This window comes from Calliopsis andreniformis, chromosome 6 (genome assembly GCF_051401765.1).
Source record: "Calliopsis andreniformis isolate RMS-2024a chromosome 6, iyCalAndr_principal, whole genome shotgun sequence".
Taxonomy (NCBI): Eukaryota; Metazoa; Arthropoda; class Insecta; order Hymenoptera; family Andrenidae; genus Calliopsis; species Calliopsis andreniformis.
The window spans coordinates 12,643,644-12,668,952 of record NC_135067.1 but is presented as its reverse complement, the minus strand read 5'-3'; the positions used below and the strand labels follow the sequence as shown (position 1 = coordinate 12,668,952).

The 25,309-nt window shown below is 31.4% G+C and overlaps 5 protein-coding genes across 13 annotated transcripts; 2 read left to right on the top strand and 3 right to left on the bottom strand.

Annotated features, from left to right (window-relative positions):
• Positions 1–464: 464 nt before the first annotated feature.
• Positions 465–4,079, bottom strand: Gcc88 (GRIP and coiled-coil domain containing 88 kDa). Its single transcript, XM_076380663.1, has 10 exons — positions 3,985–4,079; positions 3,232–3,423; positions 3,081–3,146; positions 2,805–2,969; positions 2,598–2,743; positions 2,278–2,512; positions 1,891–2,203; positions 1,506–1,807; positions 964–1,430; positions 465–890 (listed from the first exon to the last, which is right to left on the bottom strand). Exons 2-10 carry the CDS (start codon positions 3,271–3,273, stop codon positions 725–727), a joined length of 1,902 nt encoding a protein of 633 aa, XP_076236778.1. The 5' UTR covers positions 3,274–3,423; positions 3,985–4,079; the 3' UTR covers positions 465–724.
• Positions 4,080–4,422: 343 nt separating this feature from the next.
• On the bottom strand, positions 4,423–5,955 carry Dtd (D-aminoacyl-tRNA deacylase). Of its 6 annotated transcripts, XM_076380678.1 has the most exons (6): positions 5,879–5,955; positions 5,519–5,749; positions 5,048–5,138; positions 4,914–4,964; positions 4,729–4,764; positions 4,531–4,603 (listed from the first exon to the last, which is right to left on the bottom strand). In XM_076380678.1, exons 2-5 carry the CDS (start codon positions 5,559–5,561, stop codon positions 4,755–4,757), a joined length of 195 nt encoding a protein of 64 aa, XP_076236793.1. In that variant the 5' UTR covers positions 5,562–5,749; positions 5,879–5,955; the 3' UTR covers positions 4,531–4,603; positions 4,729–4,754. The 6 variants fall into 6 exon arrangements, with proteins under 6 accessions (XP_076236791.1, XP_076236794.1, XP_076236795.1 ...); XM_076380676.1 differs by having other exon boundaries at positions 4,423–4,603; positions 4,729–4,964; XM_076380679.1 differs by lacking the exon at positions 5,048–5,138 and having other exon boundaries at positions 4,423–4,603; positions 4,729–4,964.
• On the top strand, positions 5,897–12,134 carry LOC143180718 (uncharacterized). 4 transcript variants are annotated; one of them, XM_076380659.1, is made up of 13 exons: positions 5,897–6,151; positions 6,284–7,157; positions 7,242–7,330; positions 7,414–7,614; positions 7,773–7,808; positions 8,014–8,253; positions 8,376–8,548; positions 8,629–9,090; positions 9,200–9,522; positions 9,603–9,706; positions 9,781–10,758; positions 10,879–11,142; positions 11,217–12,134. In XM_076380659.1, exons 1-13 carry the CDS (start codon positions 6,035–6,037, stop codon positions 11,430–11,432), a joined length of 4,077 nt encoding a protein of 1,358 aa, XP_076236774.1. In that variant the 5' UTR covers positions 5,897–6,034; the 3' UTR covers positions 11,433–12,134. The 4 variants fall into 4 exon arrangements, with proteins under 4 accessions (XP_076236774.1, XP_076236773.1, XP_076236771.1 ...); XM_076380658.1 differs by having other exon boundaries at positions 10,873–11,142; XM_076380656.1 differs by having other exon boundaries at positions 5,898–6,151; positions 9,781–11,142.
• Positions 12,135–13,434: 1,300 nt separating this feature from the next.
• Positions 13,435–16,270, top strand: LOC143180724 (lysosomal Pro-X carboxypeptidase). The gene is made up of 7 exons (XM_076380665.1): positions 13,435–13,613; positions 13,909–14,049; positions 14,216–14,496; positions 14,573–14,730; positions 14,809–14,981; positions 15,267–15,616; positions 15,729–16,270. Exons 1-7 carry the CDS (start codon positions 13,449–13,451, stop codon positions 15,937–15,939), a joined length of 1,479 nt encoding a protein of 492 aa, XP_076236780.1. The 5' UTR covers positions 13,435–13,448; the 3' UTR covers positions 15,940–16,270.
• A 189-nt stretch (positions 16,271–16,459) lies between these two features.
• Positions 16,460–20,077, bottom strand: Klp64d (kinesin-like protein 64D). The gene is made up of 9 exons (XM_076380662.1): positions 19,889–20,077; positions 19,245–19,663; positions 18,976–19,166; positions 18,726–18,865; positions 18,462–18,659; positions 17,997–18,388; positions 17,517–17,934; positions 17,313–17,438; positions 16,460–17,237 (listed from the first exon to the last, which is right to left on the bottom strand). The coding sequence occupies exons 1-9, from the start codon at positions 19,901–19,903 to the stop codon at positions 17,100–17,102; spliced, it is 2,037 nt and encodes a 678-aa protein (XP_076236777.1). The 5' UTR covers positions 19,904–20,077; the 3' UTR covers positions 16,460–17,099.
• Between the last annotated feature and the right edge of the window lie 5,232 nt (positions 20,078–25,309).

Sequence of the window (25,309 nt, the reverse complement as noted above, 5' to 3'; positions counted from 1 at the left end):
TGTTCAACTATTATTAAATTATAAATAATCCTTAATCAAAATCTATTTGTTTTACGCGAACAACATATAGTAATAACAAATGCACGTTTTGAAAATTGTAATTTCTTTTTACACTAAATATAAAATCAAAATTATATTGGGAGATCACAAGGACTCACTACATCTATAAGAAAGACAGAATTGCTATAACATGGTAGATTTTCAGCAATATTTAGTGTTTTTCTTGAAAAGGGGAAAAGGCGTTTTATTATCATCAAAGAAAAATTTTTTTTTAAACTTTTATATTAATTTGTCATTGTTACATGATAAAATTATATGTACACTACTTGTATAAGGAATGTTTCACAATATATAATTTACAATGTTCCTATATTTCTGTAATTTAAGTAATAATACATATGAATCTATGTATAATAATTGTGTCATGCAAAAAACACCAGTATTCGTTAAATTGTTACAATTGCATAACAACATTTTAGCGCTTAGATAAACGACGAACATTTCATGTTCGATATACCAAATCAATGATTTGATACTTATAATTAAAAAACAAAAAAAAACTAAAAAGGAAAACAAATAATATCTTGTTTTGATGTTAATATCAGATTGATATTAAGTTTTTAACAATTAGTGTTAACAGCATAAATTATTCATATTATTTAAAAATACTAGATAAATTAATAAAACAATTTAACTAATTAATCATAATATTTTTCACAACTTATTAGTGTTTTACTTTATTTAATTCTTCTGTAGTAAAACGTAATACTGTAGAAATAGCATTGAGCATATGACGTTTACTGGAAACATCATTTGTAGTTAAGTAATTTATAAAAACGTTCTTTAAATATTCAAGATTGGCACCTTCTCTAGATTGGCAAGCTTCAAGTCTGAAACAGTAATTACATGATTAGACTTTTCAATTAATTCAAATTCGGGAACATAAATAAAATGTGAACATACCGTGCAATTTGTGCCTCTAAACTTTTTGTTTCCTCTTTCTGTTTTTCTTTTATATGAAGAATTTCTCTCTGTTTCTCTCTTAACGAAGCCTCCAATTCCAAAACTTTCCTTCTAGAAGCAGATACTTGGACCTCTTTCCTTGCTAACTCTTGATTATAATGCAATATTGGAGGACTGTCACTTGTTAATAATCCTGTTACTAAATCAGTGACTGGTTCTCCTTTGCTCTCATGTTTTGGTATGTTCGGTTTAGTTTCTGTGATAGTATTTTCCTTTTTTGGATAATATAATAATGCATGGAAGGAAGTTTTTAACGTTAAAATTTCTCTGTCCTTTTCTTCGATGAGAGCCATTGAACGTTCTCGTTGACGTAATACTTGTTGCTCTAGTGTAGATATTTTATTACGAAGTTCATTCTCTTTTTGTACCAAAACTTGTGCCAATTTTGAACGTTCTTCTTGAAAGGACTACAGGAGTAATATTAATCATATTAAATACTGTAAACTTACACAAACAGTAGTAATACAAAAAAAACATCTTACCTTTAATTGATGTTCAAGTTTTAATTGCATTTCGGCCTCCTTGTTCATAATCTCATTATTTAAAATACGTATGCGTTCTTCTAAATTACTGTTATGGGCTTTTAGAAGGTGAAGTTGGGTTTTGCTATTTTTGTCGTGCGATGCTGCTATATTTTGATTTTGAATATTATTAGACATATTTGCAGTATTGTATTTACATATTTGCTGCTTATAATCTCCAAATTCTTGCAACAAGACTTCATACTTTTCCTTATAGTCGACAATTTGTTGTTTATCATATAAACCCAAGCTATGTAACAGCGCTAAAAAAAATGTATTAATAATATTAACTATCTTTGAAATAAATTACATGTATTTCCAATTATGTAATTTAGAATCGACTCACATTTAACATGCACAGATTCATTCTTTTTATTATCTAAATCTAATAATTTCGTGTAAAGACTTTTTATTTTGGAAATGATTTCTTCTGGTTCATTATTCAAAGTAACATAATCAACATGTTCAGTGTCTTGTAAATTAGATAACTGTTCTTTAAGTTTCTGAATAGCCTGTTGATCTTGTTGTCTAAGTCTGTCATAGCCTCCAACAATTTCAGACAGCTCTGCTAATCTTGCTTCCAAGCCTGCTACTCTTGCTTCATGAGTCATTGCTAATGCTCTTGCTTGTTGCTCTGCAGCAGCAGCTCTTTTCTGTTCCTAAGAAACAAATAAAGACAGTAACTTCAACTATAAATAAATATGTCTTATAAATCAATGTTTTTAAAAATTACTTCATGTATTGCATTTAAATGCTGTTTTTTCATAAGAGCCATTTCAGATTGAAGTGATAGTAAAATAGGAGGTGTCTCTTTGGCTGCTTCTTCTGCCTGTTTAAGTTTGTTCCTAGTTATTTCCAATTCAGCTTCAAGTATTTTACATTGTGTTTTGTTTGCAAATTGCGTTTTCAATTGTGCCTCCAGCTGCTCTTTATTTCGTCGCTCATCATACAATAATTTTTGAAGTTCTCTAAAAGACAATGCAAGAAGATAAAATAGTAACTAACATCATAGTTAAAATTTATTAAATACTATAAGAATAGAGTATCATATACTTTATCATTTTAGCATGATCAGCTTGCTCTTTTTCCCTCTCATGACGTTCCATGATTAATTTACATTTCACATGTTCAATCTCTGAGTAATTTGTAGTTTGTGCTTTCTTCAATTTCTCCTTTAAGTCTTTAATTACTTTTTCACACTGAAAAAGTTACACATATACGCTATATGACTTAAAATTAATAACAATAGAACAAGCTTACTTCGTCTCGCTCGTTTCTCAATTGTTTTTTATCCATTTGAAAATTCGCTTCCATTTTAGACTTTTCTGCTGAAAGAGTTGCTAAAGAATTCATCAGAGTGTCCAATTGATTTTTCAATTGTTCTACCGTTTCTGTGTCTACGTCGTCTGTTTGAATTTCGCGCGACTGAAAATATATAAAGTATTAATTATAATAGCTCTTTAGCATTTTATGTATTGTACTTTACTTGTAAATGAAGTAATTCGTTATTCGTTGTATTTGTAGCTATCGATTTACGTAACTGCGTGTCTTGAGCATTTTCCACTTCTTCCGTTTGCGAAGAAGTTTCTGTCTTGTCTGTAACTATACAAATTAATTAAATATACTTTAAATAGGGCATGAAAATTTTATTAGTATTTTAATATCATTATAGTAATACATAGTCTACCTTCCAAACTTGGACTTTCCACATTTGCATTCTCAGTTTCATTCTGAGTATTATCGTTCTCCATTATATCTCAATAATCAAATACCACTAAATATTAAAAATTAATATTTGCAATTTCTTATACGATTTGTAGCATTAATTTTAACATGATTTTTGAATCATGATCTTAACTTTTTATAACGATATTTGTAGCTGAAATGAAAGAAACGTTTTACATTGCATTTTTTTTCATTGAAAAAGTATTTCATATGTTCTTTGTTTTTAAAAAGAAAATAAGCGGGAAAGTTAACTTTCTCTGTTCACTAAAATTCTATGTTAAGTTTTTAAGTGTCATAAATGTTTTCTCTAAAAAAAAAGTAACAAATACGAGATCAAATATTTTAGATAAATGTTACTCATTTTTTGGGAGAAAATTTAGAAAGAGAAAATTTTATTTAGAATTCTACACGTTCGAAGAAAATCATATTGCCACTTCCGCCCTCTAGATACAATCTGGATTCTGAAAGTAATGTAGCACATGTATAAAAGAACTTATTATTCTCTAATCGTAAGATACGAAAAAAAGGTTTTATCAGCAGTATTTCTACTAATCTTGATTAGTTTTCGTAAATGGTTTTATGATTATATCTGACATGACTGCTTCATTTATTTTAGTATGAATAGTAAAAATAAAAATGAAAATTATAAAAAACATTAATCAACGTCTAATACATCAATATATGGAATTAAAAAATATTGTGTTTTGTCACTTACTTGATTATTGTCAAATTGATTCTTGAATACACGTTCACGATATCTTCGGAATATTGAATGCCCAATTTCAAGATTATGATTTTTCCCGATAGATAAAATAATCTTCTAAGCATAAATACATTTTTCTATGACAAAAATATTTGTTATAACGATACGAAATTATAAAGAGTTAGAACCAGAAAAGTTAGAACACGGTACACACACACACACATATATATATGTATACATATGTATATTCTGTTTTTGCTTTTTATCATTAAAAAAAATGTAGAAATAAAATATATATGTATATAATAACTAAAAATAAATAGAATACAATGTAGATATTAAAGCAATATGTAATGAAATTAACTAAATTTCTATCATGCAGAAAGCAATGTTTTGTAAATATTTGTTAACATATTATGTAACACACAAAGGGAGAAGTTTCAGAACTCATTGAAACAAGGACATTTATTAGGCATTCAATTAATGTTTCGTTGTTATTAAATTCTCATTAATATTTATTACACTTTATTAGATTGATTTTATTCATTAGATTTAATTGGAGATTCTATTTCTATTGTTACAGGTCCACTGTTTTGTATATTAACTTCCATCATTGCGCCAAATTTACCATCTGTAGAAAGTAGTTAAAAGTTCAATAGAAATTTGATGATAATATTTTTTAATGGTATGCCAATGTAATGATACATTTTGATATAACTTTCTCATTAAAAATAATTTACTTGTAAATACTATTACCTTTAATTAATTCTGGCTTATAATTTTTACCAAGTTCTGCAAGAAATGTGTTATAAAATAGTTCTGACGATTGTGCAGGCATAGCTCTATGGAAATCTAATTTATTTCCTTTTAAATTATGGTATAATGTAAACTGACTGACACATAATATTTCGTACTCTTTATCCTTAACACTGGCACCCCACCTTTTATCATTATCACCATCAAAAATTTTTGTATTCAATATTTTTCTTACTCTGAGAAAAACAATATTTTGCTCCTTATTTTCAGAACTTAAACTATTTTATATAAAGCCTTATAAATATAATGAAAATATTACATATAATTCATGTCCTCCAATGAGTCGTCTTTCTTTATACCAACTAAGACACAGAGACCATTCCCAATGCTACTAATAATATCACCATCAACTGAAAAATTGTTCTACGATCATATCAATGTTGTTTAAATCTTTCATAATCGTAATGATATAAAATGATACACGTATCCTAACATTAAGTATAAGCATAAGCTTACATTATATTTAAGCATTCCAATCTGTATTACATATGCAATAGATTACATTCAATATAACAATTTTTTTTACATGAATTCTTATTGTTTAATACAGTTTAAACATTACAAGAAAGGAAAAGTATAATATAATAATGTTTTGCTAAATACAATAAAATGTAACATTTTTTTATTTTACACATATGGTAGTATGTAAATTTACTTTGTGACCCTTATTTGTTTTTTAATGGACGATAATTTGATTATTACAATAAAACACATATAACCTAATCGTTACCTGAAACACTAGCTTTCGTCACTCGCTGTATTATCGCTTTCATGTCTAAGTAAATCCTTCTTCTTGTATCGTCCAAATAATCGTTGTAAGCGTGCAAACATAAGTTAACACATTATAATTAAATATATTCTTTTAAAGAAGATACGCTACAACGTCCGCTAGTAGGATTCAAGGAACGAACCAATAGGAGAGTCGGAGCGTACGGAATGATTATTTCCGCGTATAGACTTCCTGTAATGCAGTTTGACTTTTCAAAGATTGTTTACAAGCAAATTGCGGAGCACATAATCGTTTGATAGGTTTAATAATCTCAGTGTTGTTTCCAACAGACTTATTAAGATTAGTGAAAAATGACATTACCAAGACATTGTTATGTGTTGCTGAACTTAAGATGGTAGTTCAAACTAATTTTCTGTGACCCACTTGTTGCGTTTAGGTTATGGTGTTATAAACAAAAATATGTTGGATATAAATGTTCAGTTTTCATGATCAGTTCTTGCATGCCAGACGGTAGGGATGGAGGGTCCAGGTCTGAGCTTGTTTCAGGGCTCAGAAAGTATCCGACTAAATACAAGTACACAAGGCTTAGAGGAGGATGAAGAACAAGAAGATATTAAGCGACGTAACAATGAGGTGCAATTTACTTTGTCTTACATTATTTTTGTTGTACTTTGTAGTGGAGTGTTAGTTTTAATCTTCTGTACTTTCACTCAAGTGGAATAAATTTCATTATCTGAGACTATAATGTATGTCTTAATGTTTTAGATCAAAGATCTCTTAACTAATGCATTTGATGATCTAGATGATGACGATGACATTAGTTCTGTCAACAGTAGTCATTATCAAGATAGTACTAAGGAAGCTGAGAGTTCTAACATAGGGATAAATTCTTGTACCCAAGGAGTTATATCACCCCATGGACAAACTGTATCCCAATTACAAAAAGAGTTTGGCGTTTATGAACATGTTGAGAATTCGAATAATTATGACAGCAGTATGACAAATCACAGATCAGATTTAGAAATTGGTCCTTCATTGTCAGACATACAAAGGGACTTTAATATGTATGGTCAAACAGATACACCTTATTCAAAAAGTAGTAGGAGTAATGATAAACATAATATTACTGCAGAAACACCTTATGAATTGGCAAGGCCACCAAATTCTAGTTTTCCCAGAGAGTTAAGACCTCAAGTAAACGATGAATACACGTTTAATGAAAATTACCCATACAATTATCAGACACCAGCTAACCATTATGATAATCAAAATAAAGTTTACTCCAATAATGGTTACATTGATGGGTACGAAAATAATGTACAATATAAACAACTCCACGAATTTGGGGGTGGTGATAATGTTACTCCAGATCATTTAAATCATTGTTACAAAGCAAGTTCAAATGGTAGGTCACAAGATGATAATGTAGCTTACAAAACTGCTGAATATGAAAGTAAGGAGCAATTGGAAGTTTTATATTCAGTTCGGATAAGAGAAATAAAAACATTAACAGATGAATTGCAACAGTTACAATTAGAAAAAGAGGAAGAAAAAAATCAACTTAGTAGAAAGATAACACTTTTACAAGCAGAAATTGAAAGGACAAATATATCTAGGAATCAAACACAGCATGCATTGGGTAAGATTTTTTAATTGACTTTATTAAAAAAAATAAATGAATTTTTACAGAAAACATTTTAAAAAATTTCTTTTCTTCTTCCAGTGGATGCAAAAGCTGAAATTGCTGATCTTCATAATCAAATAACATCATTAAAAGAAAAAAATGCAGTTTTAGAAAAAACTAATCAAAATGTAAAGCCTGTTTAAGTTTTATAATTTAATAATATGATTGTTCTGTTTATTAGCATTCTTTTAACTTAAATTTTTTATTTCAGATGAATGAGGAACTAACTGTTGCAAAAGATTCTGTTGTAGAGTTACAACAAAAAATAGCTGTATTAGAAAGAGTACAGGCTTTGCAAACACATGATAAAACACATGAGAAGTTTTTAAAACAGGCACAAGAAAAGCATGCAGTTGAAATGAAAAATATGCAAACTCAGATAGATGTCCTCACAGATAAATTAAATGCAAAGGTATTTGTAATTTTATTCTTAAAGTCTTTGTACTATCTTTTTTATTAATTGCGTTATAATTGTACTAACACTTTTAAATGACATTATAGTTTCTATAATTACAAATAAAAATCTACATTTATCACTTTAAATATTTGTAATAACAATATTTGTCATAGCTGCTCAATGTGGATTCCAACACTCATTGTATATGGGCAAGTTATTGACATTTCATCTTTTTTAAAAATCACTACGTATATCGCTACATTTATTAATAAAACTGATATTAACATTTGTATTGTAAACATATAACAGATATAACATTATATTGTATCACTATTTAAAATATGTAGAACACATTTTCTCATACATATTATAGTTGTATTTGGTATATAAAACTCTCTTGATTTGTATTAACAGGAAACGTCATACGTGGCATTGGAAAATAAATTAGTTGATGTACGAAGAGCACATGAAACACTTATGGTAGAGAAGGGTGATACTATGAATCGCTTAGCACAAGCATTAGAAGAAAGTCAAGCACAATGTCGCAATCTTATGGCCACAAATAATGCTCAACAAATAATGCAACTTCAAGCACAGATCAAAGTTTTAGCACAGGAGAAAGAGGAAATGCAGAAGCTGATTCAAGAATTACAGGTATTTTAATGCACTCATTTAAAATTACGAGAAATATTAAATGGATAATTCATTCATGATTAATTCTGAAACATATGTTTAAAATATATACGAACTTTGTATAAATAGAAACGTATTTACAGAATAAATTGGAAGTAGCAAAAAGTGACGTAGCACAGTATGATTCATTATTAGCAACAACATTGGAAGATGAATCTGACTCTATTCGACAGATGAAATTAGGTGAATTTCATAATAAATCAAAATCAAAACCTTGTGATGATATCACAAATAAATTAAGGGCTGAATTGCAAAGGTAATTTATATTCATATTAAATAATTGTATACTGTGTCAAAGTGAATATTCGTCTTTAATATTATATTATTAATTTTTAGATGTTTAGCTGGGCAAGCTGTTAAAAGAAAGGAAATAACTCGGTTAGAGAATACTTTATCGCAAAAGGAGAAAGAACTTGACAAAGCTCTAGCAGTAACAGATACATGTCAACAAGAAGCTGCTCGATATGCTAAACGTGTTAATGAATTAGAGCAGGAACTTAAGTCTGTACTTACCGAACAAGCTATGAAAGCAAATGCTCAAATACAAAAATTATCTAATCATCTAAGCGATGTAAAAAAACAGTACGAAATAATGCGCGAAGAGAAACTTGAGTTAGAAAAAAAGTTAGAAAATGCAGTAGCACTTAATGAAGAAACACTTAAAAAATTACGCGAAGAAAGTATAAATAAACAGGAAAAGGATGCCATTGATGAGTACAACAAAGAATATTTAGAAATACACGCTAAGGCTGTAGAAAGAGTTAGGCTAGAAGCACAAATGGAAGTAGTGCAATTATCGTAAGTATGAATATAATTGCTTTTATCAAATTACATTTTCCTATGTAATATGATTCTAATGTTTTTTTACAATACCTATAATTTAAAAAAAATATATTTTAATTTGTAGCGTGCAATTAGAACAAACACAAAAAGAATTGGATCGTGTTAAAGAATTGTATATAGATGTTTGTAGTACAAAGGAACAGTTAATAAGTGAACACAAGTCTGAAATCAAAATGCTAAAAGAGAAATACGCTACTTTAGATGAACGTGAAAAAGATATCGAGAAATACGAACACGACTTGCAGGCACAAGTAAAAATAGCAGAAAAACTGACACAAGAGTGTGATACGTTTAGAAGTAAAGTGATTGAATTAGAAAAAGATTTAAGTTACGAAAGAAAAAAGAAAATAGAATACACAAAGAAAATTCATCAAGAAATTGAAAGAGGTAAGTGATATAATATAAATAAGGTTTGCATTAAAATATTAGCATCAGGCCAAATTTTTCTAAAAGCATGTTGCTTACAGCTAAGGAAGAAGCATTAAACGAATTACGGAATGCTCATCCAAATCAAGAAATAAGCGTTCTCTTGCCAGATCATTGCTCTGAACATTTAGAAAAAATTAATCAAGTAAGCATATTTTAATTATTAACATTTTATTCGTATGATTTGTTCTATAATTTAAAAAATGTTTGTCCTTACAGCTAGAAGAAGACTGTAAGCGTTTGGAAGAAAAATTACATGCTGCAGTTGATGAACATAAAAAAATGTCAGAATATCAATCTGAACTAGATGATGCAAGATTAAAAATAGCACAGATAGAAATTTCTCAAGAGTCGTGGAAAAAGAAATATGAAAATGCAATTACTGAAAGAAATGATCTTATTGCTAAAATTTCGAAGCTCGATTCTGAATTAGCAAATATCAAAAGAAATTCGAAACTCGAAGATTCTGACGACGTAAAATTGAAAGTAGCTCGATATCAAATGGAAAATGAAGCTTTAAAAAATAAATTCGACAATTTGTTTAGCGAAAGAAATATTTATAAAGACAAAATTTCACAGTTAGAAACAGAATTATCAGAAGCAAAGAAAATAATTGGAAACTTCGAGAGTAGGTTTAAGAAAAATAGCGACGTGTCATTAAATTCAAAATGTGAATTGGAGAAAGAACTTTCTCATTATAAAGATCTGGTAACACAATTAAGTAGTAAAATGAATCTCTTAAAAGCTGGAAGGAAGAGTGATTTAGTCATGGAGCAAAGGATCAAACAGTTAGAAAAAGATTTGCAAGGAAAGGATGAAGAGTTAGAAAGATTAAAGGACTTTGAGAAAATAAAAGAAGAAAGGGATCAGCTTGTATTAAAATTGAAAAATCAAGCTAAACAGTTCGAGCAGTACGTTAAAAATCAAAAGCAAGTATCCGCCGAATTAAATTTATCACCGCGCAGTTCAAACGATGGAACAGATTTTCAAAAACTGAAAGAGATTATGATAAAAGAGGTTCGCGAAGAGATGGAACAAAAAGTAGTCGAGGAGCTTAGGGGTATAGAAGAGCAGCATCGAGAGAAGAGAAAGGAATTAGAGGAGAGGTACAAAACAGTCTTGTTAGAGCTACAATCCAGATGTAATGAAAAATCGCAGGAAGTGGAAAATTTAAAAGAAGTAATGCTTGCGGAAAAGGTAAAAATTCATTCATCTTTCAAAGCAAAGGAGCAATTTGTTAGTCAAATGATTGAAACAAAACTAGAAACTTACTACAAAGAATTGGTAGCACGAAAGTTGAAAATCGAAAAGTTACAGGAAGAATTAAAGCAAAAAGAAAGTGATGTGGAGGAAGAGAGAAATCTGATGGCTCAAGTAATGACTAAATGGGCTGCAGAGATTAGGGAAATAAAAGATAAAGAAGTTGAAATGAATGAGAAGTTGCAACAATTAAAGGAGAGTGAGGAAAATCTGAAATCAGAGATAAATACATTGAAAGAGAAAGAGAAAGAGATGAAAAGTAGTATTGATACGTTAAAGCATAAGTATCAGTCGGCGAAGAAAACAGCAAATAATTATAAGGTAATTTTATAATATGGAAACAAATGATTTTCCCTTCTTTTATTTTTTTGAATTTAATACGAAAATTATTTTAGGAGCATGCGGAAAATAAAGAGAAATTCTTATTAAGCGAATGTAAACGTATAGAAGAAGGGTATAAAAGAGCCATGAATCAAGTACAACAAAAACTTGAAGCAATCGTTAGTACTCAAGAAGAACAAGTAGCGACAAAACTTAAGGAACTCGAGTGTCAGTATGCAGAGAGGATAGAACAAATGCGACTTACATTGAAGTACAAAAGTAAATGTTGAAGTATGTATTAATATTTTAATACGCAATATAGCTTTCGTAGTTTAAAAGCAAAACGTAGTTAGAAGAGGCTAGATATTTTTTAATTTAAAGCACTTTATTGTACAACACTTTAGTAGAAGAGTTTTATTTTAGGGACCAATAAGTTAAAATTTATATATGTATATTAATAGGATTATCGATACATGTTTGTTGTACTTTATTAGCAGAAGGCAACAAACATGAATGTAATTTTAGATGCAAATATGAAAGTACAATTTCCCGGTTAATCTGTAGAGGGTACTAATTAATTTAGAGAAAAAGCTATACATTAGTTAGCGAGAAAGCGAAATTGTAAAAAGAGAAAAGAACCATTTTTACACTTTATTATTTCATAATGTTATAAATCTATATTTGAAGCATAAATAAGTACTCCTGAATAAGTGAGATAGAAACATTTAGTCACGTCTTTTCATTGGACATTATGACATAATATTGTAATGCAAGACTGGATCTTTATTAGGTCTTTTTTTCTTATAAAATAGGTGGAGTTTCTCTAGATTTTAAGAAAAATTGTTGTAGGAAAATAGATGCAAGTTTTCTCTGACTAAGAATATCAAAGTATACCTTGAGTATTAAGAAATTGTTCACAATTTATATATCTTAAGAAGATTATAGAAATTTTATGACATAAGATTGTACAAAATATGATTCTTTTAAAGAAATGTATGTTATACATAGAAATTTTTAAATTAGAATTTTATGTGCAAAATCACGTTATAAAATTAACGTATTAAAAATTAAGATGGAGACGATTTATATAAATTTGGAATTTAGAAAGTTTAAAATTAAATGTAGCATTTTTATTGATTTTAATTTAAATTTTGAACACATACATATGAAATATTTTGTACAAACTAGTATATGTAAACACTGTAAATGAAATAAGAAGCCATAACTTTCTTTTGATCTTATAATTTATTTTATAAGATTGACCATGTGTGTAATATACTCATAAGTAATTATTGAACTACAGACTGCAGCAGTTAGTTTTATTTTATAAAAATTTTTATACCAATTTTAAAGCTAGGTCTTAACAAGCATTCTTACATTCTCAAAATCAGTTTTAAAGAAAGTGCTATAATTAGAAACTAATATTTCAAAAATTTATTGTATTTCAATTCAAACTCATGACATTAATGCATTATTTTTCTGTACATTAAATATTAATTTTACCGGTGTCATCACTGTCATATTTTGATAATAATAATCCTTGATGATAGTATAATTATTAAATCATCATTGGATAGAGAGTATTATTAATATTAGTTATGTATTTTTGTATGTAGAATGAATTAATTTATTTTTTGTAATAAAGATTTTATGTCAGTGTCTATTAATTACTTGATTTGAGTCCCATAAAACCAGCTATTATTATCATAAGTTGTTAGTTTGGATACTTAATATACAGGGTGTTCCTTTAATTAAAATTTTCATTACTAACAATTAAAAAAAAAAAAATTAAGAAGTATTTGTAAATTTCATTAATAATCTGAGATTAGAAATGTTTTTTCTCCCTCTTGAAAAATTAGATTTTCGACACTTACATTATTTTCTACAAAGACTCTTCAAGACAACTCACTTATATCAATCGTTCGAATCATTCGAAAGATACGGGTAATCTTAATCAAAAAATAATTATCGTTCATATCAATTCAGATTACATACATTAATTAATATTTTATTAATACGATATATTATTTAAAATTATGCTGATTAAAATTCGTTTCAGTTCTATATGGTAATCTTTAATTCTATGTTACCGAAATTTATTTTATCAAATATGTATTTTACTTATATCATTAATCCAGTTGTTATCTCAATTTTTCGATTTTAAAATATCTTAAACTTTTAGTATACCTTGTATGTAATGAGTACTTACAGATAGATATGCTGTGAAGTCCGTTACTGGTCATCACAAAATTGACAGTTTGAACTTGAAGCAGTTTGAAGCTAGATCTCATCGACAGCTGATCGCGATGAAGCTCCAAAGTATTTTCCTTTTAATATTTACTCTATTTTGGCAGTCTTCGGCACAAAACTTCCTTTCAAACAGATTCCACCGTAATCTTCGAAGACAATCGCGCAATCATGAATTGCTCAGCGCGAAATACAAATATGAAATTAAGACAATCGACGTTCCAGTATGTGCTAACAATAATTTCTATTGTATTTTGTATTTCTAATATTAGTATTGAATTGCATACCTAAATATGTATGTTACATATACACGAATGTTTTAAGTATTTTCGTAGAATAATTTATTTAGAATTCTTAAATAGTCTTCCAAAGCATTTTATAAAAAAATTTTTAACATCATCACATATCTCAATTTGATAAATATGTTTTTCTGTTTATAAAACTTTATTTGATATTTTCATTTCACAGTCATAATCACGTAGCTTAAAACAATGATATGAATATAATACTCATTTACAGGTGGATCATTTTAGTTTTTCGATACAGGATACATTTAAATTAAGATACCTTGTAAATAATACTTGGCAAAGAGGAGATAATGCACCTATATTTTTCTATACTGGAAATGAAGGTAACATTGAAACCTTTGCTCAAAATACAGTAAGTATGAAACGTGATAATAATAATAGTTTTAAGTATCTAATTAGTTATAAAAGAATATGTTAATGTAGACTAACTTTTGCGTGCAACATCTTTCTAATTACATTTGATTAATTATAGTTTATTTCATTTCTGATTTTCTATGTTAACCAGCATATTTTTGCAGGGATTTATGTGGGAGATAGCACCAGAATTTGGAGCATTATTAGTTTTTGCTGAGCATCGTTATTATGGAGAATCAATGCCATATGGCAATAAGTCATACATGGATTCTCAACATGTAGGATATTTAACATCTCAACAAGCTCTTGCAGATTTTGTGGATCTTATTGCATATTTGAAATCAATACAGACAAATGAACAGAGTCCTGTCATAGTTTTTGGTGGTTCTTATGGTGGTATGCTTAGTGCGTGGATACGTATGAAATATCCTCATATTGTACAAGGGTTTGTAAACAAGTGTTATAAAATATTAGCTTCGAACATAAGTTACTATATGACTTAAAAATCATTACTATTACAGAGCAATTGCAGCTTCAGCTCCAATACTTCAATTTACTGGAATTGTAGAATGTGAAGCTTTTGCACGAATAACTACAATGGATTTTAAAACAGCTCATCCTAGCTGTCCAAAACTCATTCGAAAATCATGGGATGTAATCTCTAATGTGACATCAAATGGTAATGAACTTAAACTACATTTAATTATTACAAATGAGTATGATTGACTACTATTGTATCATTATCTGATGTTAACAGACAAGGGCAGGAAATGGTTATCAGATAATTGGAAATTATGTCAACCCTTAACAAATACGTCTGATGTTAAACAATTAAAATCTTATTTGGAAGATATTTATACAAACCTTGCGATGGTGAACTATCCTTATAAAGCTAACTTTTTAGCACCTTTACCTGCTTATCCTGTTAATGTAAGTTATTAATTTTATACTAATTTTTAATTGTTTATAGTTAGGAGTTTATTTGTATTTTGTGTAACTGTAAACAATTTATGCTAAAATTTTCTTAAATCTTAAATTCAAAATAAAATAGTTTCGAGAGTTTCAAGTTTCGACTTTCGAAAGATTCGAGAGTTTCGAGAGTTTCTGATTTGAATTTTGAAAATTTAAAAATTTTGTTTCAATCCACTCCGGTTTATAGTGTTTTTAAAAAATGTTAAATATATGTAATTGCTCTTAATTGCATGTATTTTATAGGCTGCGTGTAAGCATTTAACGAATGAGTCGCTAACGGGAACAGAGTTATTAACTGCGATACACAAGACAATTAGCATATTTACTAATTACACTGGTGAAACAAAGTGTTTAACTTTAAATGACTCTACACCACAATTAGAAGCTGTTGGATGGTCTTATCAATCTTGTACAGAAATGGTAATGCCAATGTGTACGAACGGGATAAATGATATGTTTGAACCTAAACCATGGAATTTTGATGATTATTCTAAAGATTGTATGAAACAGTTTTCTGTAAAACCACAACCAAATTTAGTCTGTGAACAGTATGGTTGTACAGACTTATCAACTGTAACAAATATCATCTTCAGGTACAAACTATTAATTAATCTTGTATCTGTTTTCTTAGAAAATGGGATTAGATTTTTTAAATATTTTCCAAATACTCATTAAAATATAAATACAATTTTTGTTTATTTTTAGTAATGGTTTGTTGGATCCATGGACTAGCGGTGGTGTGGTGCGAAACTTATCTGCATCAGCAATAGCAATAATAATACCCGAAAGCGCACATCATCTTGATTTAAGAAGTAGTGACGCTAATGATCCATACAGCGTTGTTTTAGCAAGGAAATATCATCGCTTTTTTATTAAAAAATGGATTAAAGAATATCGTACGAGAAATAAAAACTAAATATCCGGTTGTGATAAATGGAGAAGTATATAATATATGATTATTATTGTTTTTATTTTGTAAATTATATATAAAAACATAACATGCACACAATGATTACAAATATCTACTAATTTAATCATTCTAAGTAACAGACAATAAGTATCGAAAATAATACAACATTGTTATCACAGAAATTAAAGTGCTTTAAGTCAGACAGATAAAATTGTAGAACAATCTTGATAATAATCAATGATAATAATATACTTTTCATACTATTTTTACACAACTTAAATGACTTTAATTGTCGACTATATTATTGATTACTGGTATTTAACTAATAAAACATATCTAAAATAAATATTTTAAGACATTTCAATTAAAAATTGCTATGAAAATACTACAATATTATCTGCATGCTAAAAAATCTAATTTTTATCAAAGTACAAACAAATGGTAATGTAAAAGGACATAAATATGCTAGCAATTATTTGATAAGGATTACATTTTCATTCTTTTTCAATTACATATACCTAATGTCTCTATATAGAGCAAAACATTTTATTTTTTATCACACAGGTACAGCACATATTTCTCTCTCTAGAGTCTTATATCAACTTTCTATTTAATTGATTTATATTGCATGCTATTAAATATGAAAATGTAATTTCTGCGAATTTATACATTATTATTTATTTAAAATTTGACGTCTAACATTTCACGGATATCTCAAAGGAATCTGAATAAATGATACGTAAAATCTATTACGATAGTTCGTTTTAGCCATTACAGTTTTATAAATAATGAAAGAAATACCTGATTTGAAACACAAGTTCAATTCTGTAGAGTTTAGCTGTAACTTTTCTAATATTGGATTTCTTGTAACATGCACTGATACTTATACTTATGCGATAAAAATTAATTTACGCAGTTTTTTCATTGCTACAGTTACAAATAATATTGCCCTACTATATTATACGTCCTTTACTTTTATACATACTGAAAATAGGAATGAACATGTCTGATTCTAAACAATAATAAATGCAAAAGTACATAGATATAAATTTGCCCGTACAAATTATATAAACAAAAATAAATAAAATATTCTACAAAAAATGCTAAAAAAAGGTACTTAGTGAAAAATAAATATTTCTATCGCTTTATATAATTTAAATATATTTTCAGTGCGGAGTACGTCTATGTGCTGTAGTTGGCCTTGGAACTCCAGACCGACCTCTTATCTTTTTTGGTTGCACGAAAGTATTGTCGATTCCGTTATTATATGAAAGATATATATTCGACATATCTGGCTGAGTTTGCTATAAGTATCACGATGAGTATTAGGAAATTTGTTTATAAGATGGTGATTAATTTATACTTAGTTTAATACATACATCTTTATTGCTTCCCACGGGTGATGTTGCTTGTGCCTTACGCATATTATTACCAGTATACGCTACACATTTTAATTGCCATTCTCCAATATCTTCATTCCAGTGAACATATCTTTCAATCATTGTCTACAATTAAATGAAAGTGGAATTATTTTCTACTTATATCGAATATTTATTAGCACAGTCATGTGACATTATACGTACTTGATATTGAACAGGAATGTAACTGTTTACTATCAATTCTTGCAACTGTAATTCTCTACCAATACCTCTGACTCCTTCCAAAAGTCCTTCCATTTCTCTTTGGTGTTCTTGCTGCAAGTCAGACAATTCTGCTTTGACAGACATTAACATTGTATATACTCGAGTCAATTTCTTCGTTTTCCCAGCTGCTTCTTCTTGTAAGGAAGAATATTTCTCTTCTATGTCTATACGTTCAGCTTCTTTTGCTTCGATAGCTTTCTTTAATTGTTCCTCTCTACTTTTACGTTGATCAAGCTCAATTGCCGCTGCAGCTAATAGTTGTTCTTGAGCTTCTGCTTTTTCCAATAAATTTTCACCTCCAACTAAAATCTTGTTTTGCAGGTTTTGCATTTTTTCTCGCAGTGCTTCTTTCTCGCTCCTGTAAAAATTAATATTTTATACACGTAATGTATATTTCGTATCAATTTTTGAAATACTTACTGGGTTCTTTTCAGTTCTATAACGTCTTTATCATCAGGACTTTTATCTTCTCTTTCAGCTTTGTCGATCTTTTCAGTGGAATCCACATCTCTGTCTTCTAGTTCTTCCATTGTTAATATTTGACTTCTTCTACGCCTCGCTTTCTTCTCGAGTTTAGTTTCTCCTGTTTCTTCAGAATCTTCAGTATCGTCTTCGGATTCGGAAATTTCTGCACCATTTTCTTCCAACTGTTTGCGCAATTGTTCAATTTCCACTTGAAATTGACGAAGTAAAGCGTCCTTTGGATCTTCATTAATTCTCGCTCTATTTTTGATATTCTTAGCACGATTCGCGTAACGAAGCGTACTTATAGTTTCGTCGTAATTTATGTCTGCTGGACTGATATTTGCACACTAAATTCAAATAAATAAATAGAGTAATTATTTATGGAATTATACCCAGTTAAAAAGAGATAAAAATTATTACCATTAATGTTTTTGAATTACCACCCAAAGAATCTTGAAGTAATCTTGTCAGTTTAGAGTTTCTGTAAGGCACATGTGAACTTTGACCATCAACTAAAGCGGATATTACATTACCTAGCGTTGAAAGTGACAAATTAATTTTTGTTGCTTCTCTTAAACGAACTCCTGAAGCTTTTGTTTTACTTTGTCGTTCTGAACCCTATAAGGAAATATTAATTTATCTCGTGTTTTAAAAGAAACATTATTAATTGTGACAGTAACATACAGCTAAATCAACTAAATGAAGTTTGCCCATTTTAACATGTTGTTCACCATCCTCCCCAAGCTGACTAGATTCGACTGTGATTGTAAATATTGCATGAGATCTAGAACTTGATACATTCATTGCTGTAGCTCCAACAACACCTATGTATCAAAATATTGTACGATTTATAATTACTTAAAATTATTATTATATTAATATAGAGATACATAGTACATAATTATTATATACAAAATTCAAGTGAGTTACTTACGATTCTTATTTCCAAGTGACATTATTCGATCTAAATCATCAGCATTATTTACGACGTAACCACTTAGGTCTTTCACAAATACTCCAATGTCAGGCCTTTCTTTCACTTCTAGTCTTGTATTCTGATCCTTTCCTAATAAATCTCTGACTTCTTCATTGTAAATTTCTAAATAAGTTGCACGAACTAGGAATCTGTTAACAAAATTATATTTTCACATGAGAAACTGACCATTTGTATAACTTTTATTTAAATTATGTTATCATACTCACTTCTGATTTTCATGAGCTTTAGCTATATGGCCAAAAATATGTGCAAAACTGTTCGGAATAATCCCTCTAAGTTGTGGTGAGGTTTTTGCACCTGACATGGTATAAGTTTTACCAGTGCCAGTCTGTCCATATGCGAATATAGTTCCATTATATCCTTGTAGAACTTTATCCACAATAGGTCTCGCTGTTTCATTGTATACATCAACTTGGGATGAATCTGTGTCAAATACGGCATCAAAAGAGAAAACTTTTGGTGGTTCTCCTTGCGCTGCATTAGGATTCTCAACAGTTATTTCGCTATTTATAGTATCCACATGTACTATATTTTTACAATGCCCATCCAGCTCCTTTCCATTTAAAGGTCGAACACGGACCACGACCCTAACATTTTCTATTTCTCCGAGTTCGCCAGTGTTGTCCTATACAAACAGTATCATTTTTACGATCATCAAAAAAACATGCAATTGCAGATATAGAAAAACTAAACCATCAAAACACCTAATTTATTTACTACAATTTTCGTCTAATGGTTTAGCTGACAGTACGTTCATGATAGTATTACGACTTGACAGAACTGTCAAAAGGATACTTCATAACATCCCTTCTTTAAAGTACATGATCTTATAATGCAAAGGAATACTAACTTCAGTGCCCGGCATTGCAGCTCTGTTTCTGCTTAAAGTCACATAAAAACACGATTTAGAGCATAATATTTAGTCTGAAAACACTGACAAAATGCAACGAAATAGCAGACGACCTCCGTAAACAAATGGATCGATTTGTATGGTTGCAACCACAGGAAGCCTAGTTGCAAGCAGGTCCTGTCATCTATGGCTCGCGTAGTTCATAATTTGACGGGTAATTCACCGACTTTTCCACAATCACGACCCCTTTTACCATTTTCATGTCGCGATCAACGTTATCGATTCTGTTCAAAACGAGATTACAGTGCTATGAATGGGAGGAATTAGAACTAAATGTTTTGGGAGAAAATTGAAAAGTTTGAATCAATCTAGATAGTCATTAACAATCAATTTCAGGAAATGTGTAACCTCGTTTTGTGGGAAAATGATATGCGCTCATTTTCAAGAAATTCAGAAAGGTATGTGTACGTTTAATAATACCTTTTAGTAATAGAATTTCAATAATAGCGTCACATAACAGTACACTTGAAATAATATTACATTATGGAGTCCCCAAATTTGGTTACATTGTAGTTGGCAATTATCTACATATTTAATATCAATATAAGTGATTAATATAACCCTAAAATAGTAAATGGTACACTGTTTTTTCAAATTACTAAAACGTCATAGTAGGATCCTTCAGTTTTGACGTGGTTTTCGCAGATTAAAAACATGCAACAAATTCTGCAAAAGTCTTTTGTATTCTTTTCGTGCGTACTTTATGAGCAACTTTTTTTCGAAGTTTTGTTCATATTTTGTAATCATATTTATCTTACTCAGCATCAAGATTTTTTTACAAAACGATGGCGACCTCACAAAGTTTTGTTTATTATTTGTGTACTCTATACCTTATAATGATAATAGACTATGATACAGAAGACTTACAAATACGTGAGCCACTGAAGTGAAATGCATTACTTCCGCGGAAGTGAAATTTAGCTGCGTGGAAGTCAAGTCGTATATTATCAAACAAGTTAAATTAAAATGCAGCCACAATATGCAAAAACTTCTCCCTGGATCCGGTTTCTTTTCAGTATTACGACATAAAAAGAATAAACAGATAGAAAAGGGTTCGGAAGTCCTCTATTCTTCTCACGTGTCGCATAAGAAAAAGTACAAAGTTGGAGCCAGGCAGAGCATTTATTTTTAAAAACAACAATACATACTTCCTATATACTTCCAAACAATTACATAATTTCTAGTGACCCTAAAAGGTCTAAAAAAGTCAGAAGATTCTAAAAAATTTAAAAAACGTTGACTGTACCATTTATTTTGTGACATAGATCGACGCAACACCAAATAACCGATAAATTCAACTTCTTTAGCTTATACTTATTAACATACATAGAAAGCAGATTAGGCTCATTAGATGGTACATATTTACTGTTTCTAATGATAACGATGTTTGAAAATTTCAGAGATACGGGCGCCCAATTAACGTGGACAATCGTCGGGTGAAAATTGCATGCATGTGCGGCAGGGACAATGGGGGAACAAATTCCCCTTCCTCGTGCCATGGTGGCCCCCTCCGTGTATCTGGTACCATGGAACCCCCGTACATCCATCTCCCCACTCTGTACGGAAAGAGTGCTCGTTTGAAGCAAAGCAGCAGCTGACGACCGTAACAATACATTCTCTGTGTACGCGAGAGCAATATGCTCTACGCAGGATTACAGAAGACGGCGAAATTGGTGCGTGTACGCTACTGGCCGCTGGGTTATCGGTGTAACAACGATGTAAAGCCACCAGGACGCGTAGGCAGCAGGTAAGGATCTACTCGTTTCGACGAGATATCGATCTTGCTACTTCTAATGTAATACACACGAGGGTGATAGGGTCTTCAGTAGAAAAAGCGTGGGGGCTGTCGAACCGACGTCGCGTAGTTGCGTATATTGTTTGGATACTCAATGATGCACTCGTATTCTTTTGGGACCATTCTTCCTGTTTAACACTAGAATTACGAGAGCTATTAATATAGCAGATACAATTACACTTTATGTATACAATTTATTTCTTTTTTTTTTACGAATGATATTGCTTTCTTGGTTAACCCTTTCGTGGCTGAGATTCTTTTCGAGCATCTTTTATTTTCATTTTTTTTTAACTAGGTTTGCAATATTGTTCTAGCTGTGATAACAGGAAAAGAATAAGTGGGACATGTATGTTATTTTAGTTGCATTCAGTGTTAACCCTCTCGAGGTTAGTGGGGCATATATTGCTTGCATAAATTATGTACTTTTTCAGAGATCTGTGGTGTTTTAATACTGTTAAAAATAGACTATATTAAGCGTCGTAGTTCTAGTGGTAATTGGTTTTTGTCTTTGTGGAGACGAGTTTGCAAATTGTCTAAATCTCCAGTCTGCTGGCATAACGTGCATTGCCATAGTCTGTGAATCATGCGTATATGTGATGCATGGGACAGTGAATATGTTAAATTTAGAGCATTAATTGATTTTAGAATCTCTCCACGTGAGAGTCTTCTACATTAAGTGTTCTCGAAAGTATATACTTTCAAATTGCGTGTCAAATTATAATTTTGTACGATACTTGAGGGAGCATTTTAAGCATTGTCTTACACTGGTAAATTTTCCATTTACCAGTAGCTCATTAGCCGTAGAAATGAATTCCTCCTCATTTTTAACCTTACAATTGATTTCGAAACGCGAGTTTATATCGAGGCAGTGCTGTACATCTATATTTTTCCCCATGAATAGTTGGATCTTGTAAATATGTCGATGCTTGGGGTAATTAGAAACTTACATCATTTTCGAAATACACGAGCCTAGAACCGTTTCGAACTCCGTACCCCGAGTCAGCCTCCCTCCAGCCACAGGATCTTCATTTCGAAAAGAGCAGTAACCCTCGCGCATTCAGAGGTTCAGACGTAAGAACCGTGAACCCATTCAACGACACCCCATTGTTCCACCAAAGAATCTTCAGCTCATAAACATTCTTGACTGTACGTGTCCTCTGCTATTCGTCCTTCAGCAGAACGATCTACAAAACCCGACAAAGTGAACAAAGACCGATGCAGACTCTTTACTTCGCCCTCTTATCAACGCTACGTCCATCATCGTGACACCTATGCTCGACATTTCCTAAAATCAAAACCGAAAGGACAATGAAAGAAAAAAGTACGACCACCATAGACATTGGACATCACGGCGAGAAGAGAAGGATTACGGTGAAAGAGGCGAAAGAGGAGCAATAACGTAGGGGAGAGGCTGGACGAGAAAGAAGCTGGAGCGCTGGAGGAAAGGAAATGGCGGAAGAGTTAGAGGACGAGGAAGAAGGAGAGGCTGGAGAAGGCGCAAAGAAAGGGGAGGTGAGGAGGCTGATGGAAGGAAAAGGGGGTGGGGTAGGAGAGAGGCAAGGAAGAAAGAGGACAACGACGAGAAGGGAATAGTGGAGAGGTTCTGTTACCTGGTCCGTTCTCCTCTCCTTCTGTGACGGCAGGTCAGTGTTGCTGTACTCGTGGACGAGGACGGATGCATTGGTCGATTATGCGTGAGTATTTTCACGCAGAGGATCGAGCTCGTTCTTATCGCGCACGGTGAAAAACACGGCCATGTGACACGTATGCGCGTGGAAAATCGCCCCTCCTTTGTGAACCAACGTTACCGCGAAAGGGTACGTACCGATTGATTTTCATCTTATTTATGAGAGGTCGACGAGCGAGACGTGTTTAACCCTTCAGGGACGGAGCATTTTCACCTGTGGAAGCACTATGCAAATGGGATGGAAAATTACAGTGGACGAAAGAAAGTTTTATATCGATCTTTCTATTAGTCATTTTCATAGAACAGACTTTATCTCCTATTGATAAGATACTTACTCTGGGATATTTTACTCTGAATAACAGAGCTATTTCGTGTCGTTGCTCCTTGTAAAATTATAGTGTCTCTTTAGTTTGTTTACCTTCTAAACTTTGTTTCTCCCGCCAATAAATATAAACAAATTGGGTTTAAATGACCCACTAAGAAAATATCATTTGTCTGTTCCACTAAACTAACGCAAGATTATTTCAAACAGTATCCAACCAAATAAACTATTTTACTGATCATTTTTAAAATACTTCGTTTCAATAATGCCCATATCTGATTGCCATATAGAACTGCAAAGTGTTAAACAAAATTATATTATAGTGTACCTTTACAAGCATTGATAATACGAAAGAATGGAATCCTATTCATTAGAAACGATTCATGTCCCAGAAGAAGTCCTTTAAAAAGCATTGCCCTTAATGGTTTCCAGAGGCCTTCTCGTAAGACACGAATAGCATTTATAGTACGCACAGACGTCCTCGAAGGGTTAATTCATGCGATCTCGGAAAAAGTGTGCTCGTTTGTTTGGAAGGCGAACGGTATCAAGGTTAACGGTGCCCGTCGCGAAAAAGTAAGACGCCTTGGCTAATGGGTTAAACGCTTTTATAGTTCGCGCGGTGAAAAGCGTCGCGTGTGTCACGCGCGTTGAACCGCTCGAATCTCGTGTCTATGTAGCACGTCCGAGACGCGGATAGAACGTACCATTTTCCAGTGCACGTGCTGTCGCCGCATGAATTCGGGCCATAATAGATCGGCCTGTTTCGCTAACGCAGATCGAGCGAGCGATCGACACGCTCGCCAGGGCCGATTTGCAAGGGATATCCATCCTATCGTTAGACGCAAAACGGTCGGGAAATCTGCGGGAAACAGAACAAACGAGCGTGTGGTCGTAGCTCGTTAGCGTACGGCACATAAACTGAGAGCCTTTGGATTGATTTATGTCTGTCGAGAGGATTTCTTTTCCTCCCCTTGGTTCTTGGAACTTTACCCTATCTGTGCTCCATAGGCGGACATAACTGCGTACGTACTTCCTCGGTTCAGTGAAACGAGCACGGGCTTAATGTATTTTCTTCTTCGGCTGGAAATTGATCCGCCAGGAATGTGGTTGTTTAGAAGGATCAAAGATTTTTAAGAATATTTTTGGAGGTCTCTGTTGTCGTTCGGCCAAGTTGCATGGAATGTTACATTCGACGACTGGTTCTTAAGTTGAAATAAGAAGATAAACAAGTGGTCTATGGGTAATTTTAGAAACGGAGTCTGCTTACATTCGTGGAGGAAAGTAAACTGGTGCATGCCACTCGCGGGCCGCGCGTACGTTTGTATAAATATGTAAATAAGTTCGGAATAGGAAGCTAGTCAAGGCGTCGATTCCTTCGACAAAACAAGAACAGGTTTCAGAAACTGAACTTCACTAACCCTGTGAAAGGTGCTGTCTCCAGGGATACCTGCATATATGGAAACAGACTAGTCGAGGGACATACTTTTCCTCGAGGAGACGTTGTTTACGAAACGTGAGGTTTGAGTGACTTAGAGTTAGAGGAGTTATAATTAGAGA